Source organism: Gekko japonicus, unplaced genomic scaffold, assembly GCF_001447785.1.
Source record: "Gekko japonicus isolate JY-2015 unplaced genomic scaffold, Gekko_japonicus_V1.1 scaffold898, whole genome shotgun sequence".
NCBI classification, from domain to species: domain Eukaryota; kingdom Metazoa; phylum Chordata; class Lepidosauria; order Squamata; family Gekkonidae; genus Gekko; species Gekko japonicus.
In genome coordinates, this window is record NW_015160238.1 from 315411 (window position 1) to 321137 (window position 5727).

Consider the following 5727-nt stretch of genomic DNA (forward strand, 5'->3'; position numbering starts at 1 on the left):
GAAACAACCTGATGTAATTCTTAAGGAGAATTCGAGGAAATCTCGAAGGCGCAAGGGTTCTCTGGTTTTAGGAGTTGGGTTTGCAACCATCCACAGGTGCGTTTGCAAGAACATCTGGTCTGACTCCAGACTGAAAAGATGCAAAAGCTTATTACATGGCAAAAGTAAGGGTTTTAGCCTTAAAACTGTAAACATAGTTTTATTGCCATTCACTCATCACAAGGTATTTTTTCTTCTCAACCATGCGAAAACAAGATGGCAGCCCACGTAGACATGTGTGCATCACATGTGCCGGAGTTTTTTAAAACCAGCTATAGTTCTTGCATCAAGGGTTCCCAAATGTGTTTGTTTCAAATGGACATGATAATGATTGTTCCCCCAGAGTTTACCATGGAGAAAAGAGCTATTAAATTAGAAAGAGCTGAGTCTATCCTACCCAGCAGATACAAACACAGGTACTGAGCTTAATATCAGAGTAACAGGATTAGTTCATAAATTAAAAAAATACAAAAAACAATCATCTATTTCAATCTTTCCCCCGCCTCTTCCTCAGAAATTTATCTGAATCGATAAACAGTCTGGCAGATATGCCTAAAAATTCCACGTAACATCTTCCCCACCCCATTCCCATTTATTAAAGCAAGGAAAAACCAAACAAAAAACCCTAACAAATCAAACCAGGACTGGTCTTCTGCATGCCTGGAAGTCATTTACATGGCAAAAGTCCCATTTTAGCTCTAAGCATCCAGTTATCAGGCTGTTGAAAGTTCTTCTTTTCCATCCAAAGGTAAAAGGAACTTGGTATGTGGCATACCTGGTGCAGATTCTTCTAAAGGTTTTTGTACAAAAGAGCTCCACCTCAACCAAGGCTGATGCCTAAAACACCAATAAAATAGAATGTGTCTTCAAGAAGGATGCTGAGACCACCATCGAGACGTCCGGAGGTGCTACAAGTACTCCAATTCCAATGCGTGCCGCAAGGCCTCTAGATCAGCATGACAGGAGATCCTCCAGAAAGGCATGTTGTGCTAGAATTAGAAATATTTTTTTTCAGAAGAAATTCCCAAAATCATTTCCCAAACAGCTAGAGTCTTTTTAAAAACATCTAGAAAATGCATGGTAATTAAAAAGCAATTTTTTACAGGAAAAAAGGCAAACGACCAGTTGGAATTGCCCTGACCTGGATGGCCCAGGTTAGTACTCGGACTGGAGACCACCAAGGAAGTCTGGGGTTGCGACGCAGAGGCAGTGATTGGCAAACCACTCTGTTCATCTCTTGCCTTGAAAACCCCATAAGTGGGCTGAGGCTTGACGGCAATTTCCACCACCACCAGCTAGGATTCAAAGTGATGCAGGCAGGTGCTCTTGTCACACATGGGTTTTTAAGTGGTGGCCCCTTCTCTTGGAGGGCTGCCGGGATTTGGAGCAGCACTGGACGAGGTGCAAAGGGACGAAATGCCTCCTGTGAGCAAGAACTGCTTCCTGCTGGCCCAAAAGGCATATGGTGGTGTTGTATCCCATCTAGCACGGGCAGCCTAAGCCTATACTAATCACCTATGAGTAACAAGCCATTTCTCACAATTTGATAAAAAGTTTCAGCCTCCAAGTGGATGGTTCAACAAACCCCTTTTACATTGTGGGCTTCCACGAGGAGGTCCTCAGTTTCGGACACAATCACAATCTGTTTTGCATCTTTCCTCCCCTCCAATCCCAAACTTGAAAATGGGCACATATCTTTAAAATTCCAAGGGAATTGTGCATGTACATTCTAAATTTCATTCCCTTTGGGTCAAGGGAGACTGAATTACAGGCTGCTTTACTGACTGCTTTCCTGGCTCCCTCGGTGTTTTCACTTATTATCCCCCCCCCCATACCTTGTGAGATAACTTCGGCTGAGAAAGACTGACTCAGTGAGCTTAATGGTTGAGTGTGGATATGAATCCAGGTCTCCCTGATCCTAGTGCCGCAGAATGCAAGGCTTAAATGGTTTCAGTTGTGTTGTAAACGCATGCAGCGGTGGTACTGTGGATGGAGTGTTCAAATTTGCCTGCAGAAATATGGGCCAAAAATTCATGATGCTCTTTTGGCAAGTCACTGTCTCTTGTCCTAACCTCCCCCACTAGGATGCTGGTGAGGCTAAATGGATAGACTCCTATAGGTACCACCGTGGAGAAAGGGCAAAATGTATTAACGTGTGTGATAATTTAATAACAATCCACAGCGAACTGCTCCTTCTTAGAGGGGAAAGAAATGAAAGCCCATCCCCACCCATTCCTCATCTGCTTTTCCCACACCGCCCTGATTCCATTAATGATTTTGTTTTTCTTTCTCTGAAGAGTGGAGATGTTGGCAACTCAGCCACGCCTGCTGCTCAGCTCCCATCCATTTATCACTCCTCCGACAGGTGAAGAGAAATGACCCACTCTGGCTGAGATATCATCAGTGCTGCTGGCGAGGCAGTGAAAGGCGCCCCGGCCTCCCCGTGGGTTTATAAAGCTCAGGTGTGTAGTCACCCGTGCTAATGATCACCATCCATCACAGGGCCTGACAGCTCCAGCAAAGAATGTGTGCCTATTAATGGGAAAGAGGCGTATAGCGGGAGACACCAGCAAAGGGGGCCTCTTGGGGCACCGTTTGCAAAAGGGATTGCGCTCACCCTACGGTCAGGGAGCCTGGCGGCCTTTGATCCACTCACAGGCGCTGACCCTCATTACCTTTGAAGTTCACAGGGGCCTAGTCTAAAGCCCCCATACGATCTTCACTTCACTTTCTTTCTGTGCATTTGATGTTCCTCTTTAACTCCAGGAAGAACATTTAATTTTCTCAGGAAAGGGCTTGGCTTATATAGATCTGCAGTGGCTCAAGGGAGAGAGTTGGTATAACTCCTTCAGGGATGTGTGTGTCTATGCTTTTTGACCAAAGGTGCACCCCGCTGTCAGTTCCTGAGAGCCACTGCCACCTATTATGGGGAATGAGGTAATAGACGATGGGTATTATCTTGGAAAATGTGTACTTGTCAATATCTGTTTTATAAGATAATGCAGGGTGTGTGTGTGCCTGAGAGAGAGACAGAGAGTGACACTGACAGGGGCTGACTGAGTTGCTGGGGAAAAAATGCCAAGCGGTGGAGCTTTCTCTATAGATTCTGTAGGCTACTCTGCCCTCATTTTAAATGCTTTTTTAAAAAAACACGGCCGTTAATTTTTAATCATTGTTATATTGTTTTATGCTTTTACTTCATAAGCCGCCTAAAGAAAGTTCACTTGGGAGGCGGAACAGAAATTTTCCAAATAAATTAAGCTTGCTGCTTTTGCTAGAGGGGGGAAAAAATTAAAATTAAAACCAGGAGCGCAGTCACCAGAGAAAACGAGCAGGCAAGAAGGCAGATTCAGCACCTACTTCTGCCTGCCAATTGTCGTCCTTTTTGTGCGTGGCACACCCAACCCTGATATTAGTGCTATGAGAGCTAGATTCGAATCCAGTAGCACTGAGAAGACCAACAAGATTTTAGGGTATAAACTTCAGAGAATTAAAGCTCCCTTCGTCATCGGAGCTTTGCTCTCCAAAGCTTATATATAGCCTGGACATTTTATTGGTCTTTAAGGTGCTTCTGGACTCAAATCTAGACTTTCTACTGCAAACCAGCACAGCTACCCACCTGAAACTACCTGGTGTTATGAGAGAAACTCGGGATTGGGAAGCCCACTTCTCCCTCCCATTCTGCTTAATCCCACCTTGAGGTTCTATAAATCTGGACGTGACCATTTCAGTTGCAGGTGTACCATGGTGTTGAGTGTTTCACGTTGGTCTGCAGTAGAGCTAGGGCTGCCAGTCCCCAGTTGGGGGTGGGGGATCCCCTGGTTTTGTGGTGTGGGCTCTTGCCCACCGCTAGCCAGCTGGCCAGTGGGGAAAAATCCTCCCCAACAGCAACATGGAGCAATGTGCCTACATCACCTGGAAATGACATAGGCACATCGGTGACCTTGGGGGGGGGGGACTCTCTGGTTCTGGGGCAAAACTCTATGGTTTGAGCGTGATTTTACTGTAGAGTTTTGCCCAAAAACCAGAGCAGCACCCCTGATGTGCCTATGTCACTTCCAGGTGACGTAGGCACAGCGTGCGACATCATTTCCAGTGATGTCAGCATGTCGGGGGCGATGCTCCTGGCTGCCAGAACGTTCCCCCCCCCCGGCATCTTGAAGGGACCTGGCAACCAATGTTCCCTCTAAGCTGAGGAGTCTTGTGAGCAAAAATTCTACTTTGTGAGCTACTGGCATTAAAGTTTTGAGCGAGCGATTTGGCTACTGCATAAATCAGTTTGCTCTGGCGCCATCCTTCCTGAGCAAAGACAAAAATGTGTGAGCCGGAGGCTAAAAAACTGTGAGCTAGCTCACACTAACTCAGCTTACAGGGAACCCTGCTGGCAACCCTAAGATCTAACTGTTCTGAGTCCAACAGCACCTTAGAGACCAACAAGAGTTTCAGGCTATAAGCTTTTGAGAGTCAAAGCTCCCTTCATCACACACCGTCTGAATGTTTCCCCATGTAAAAAAAAAAAGCTTGCCTATATGTATTACATTAGCACATGATATGCCTCTCTGTGTGTGTGTTTGTGTAGAGGAGTGTCATTTAGTCTTCCTGACGTGTTACTTCAAATTCTGCCCCTTCCCATTGCATGTTTTTGGTGTGGGGGCTGCTGCACAATGGCTCCTTCCTGTACTACACAGGTAACACGTGGAAGGCCCAGGTAAACCCATGCAGCAGGTCCTCCCTGTGCCAGCATCACTGCAGTTTCCAGGAGGGACAAAGCTGGCACGGGCAAGAGCTGCAAGTGTAGGATCTACTTGCATGGTGTAGGCCTTCTCGCACGACCTTGGTTGCATGGGAAAGCAGCTGTTTTAAGAGACTCCCAACACCACCACATCATCGGCAGATCAGCTGAGACACGTCCACGGGTGGGACTGTAAAATGTCTGCACACCAGACTCTGTTCTGAAAAAACCAGAACTGCGAATCGCAACCCTTTTGGCCTAGCTCAGACAGCACTCCTGCAATCCACCTTTCAGTTCACATTCACAGATGTGAGAACTGGCCCTCGGTGCTTTAAGATCTTTACGGTTTTATTGTTCCGAGTGCCAGAAGTCCCTGTTCCTGTTTTCTTTCAGCTGCAACAAATCATTCATTATAAAAAGAGGTGGCGGTGGTGGTGGGGGGGAGAGGAAGAGAGCAGAGAGCAGTCACTTGTTACTAGCCAACTGTGCAAAGCAGCCACCTCCCGGAACTGTGTTCAGTCACTCCTTTCCCACTGGCCTTTGGGAAGCAAAAACCACACAGTAGAAATGAGAAACGGCAGATCTCGGGTCACACTTACTGATCCGATCTCACTCCTTATTTATGTATCTAGCCACAGTGTTGTTAATCAAGAACAGTTTTCGCAGCGAACAAGGAACTGCTGGAAAAGGTGCCAGGGGATGGAGGGAGGATTTACAGGAGGAAATCGCTCACAATGCTTTATGGATTTCCAAACAGGAAAAATGGCCTAATCGTACAAAAAGGCAGAAGTAGGAAGGAATTTCTGTTTTGTGCTGCAGGTCAAGAGGGATGGGGAGGACGATAAAACGACTGGCATTTTACCTTTTTTGCCCCCTGTTCCTCTTCAGCGCCATCTCCTATTACAATGTACACGGCTTTCCGTCCAAACCTCTGCATTATCCTTTCAAAACAGCTC

General features: G+C 46.3%; 1 protein-coding gene across 1 annotated transcript in view; it reads right to left on the minus strand.

Annotated features, from left to right (window-relative positions):
* Positions 1 to 268: 268 nt before the first annotated feature.
* The window catches only part of LOC107112006 (eyes absent homolog 2-like), a 124389-nt gene continuing 118930 nt past the window's right edge, over positions 269 to 5727 (minus strand). The window contains exons 14-15 of the mRNA XM_015413066.1: positions 5634 to 5727; positions 269 to 1028 (exon numbers count right to left, since the gene is read on the minus strand). Of these exons, the coding sequence (XP_015268552.1) occupies positions 948 to 1028; positions 5634 to 5727 (175 nt within the window). The 3' untranslated portion in view covers positions 269 to 947. The remainder of the gene's footprint in view (positions 1029 to 5633) is intronic.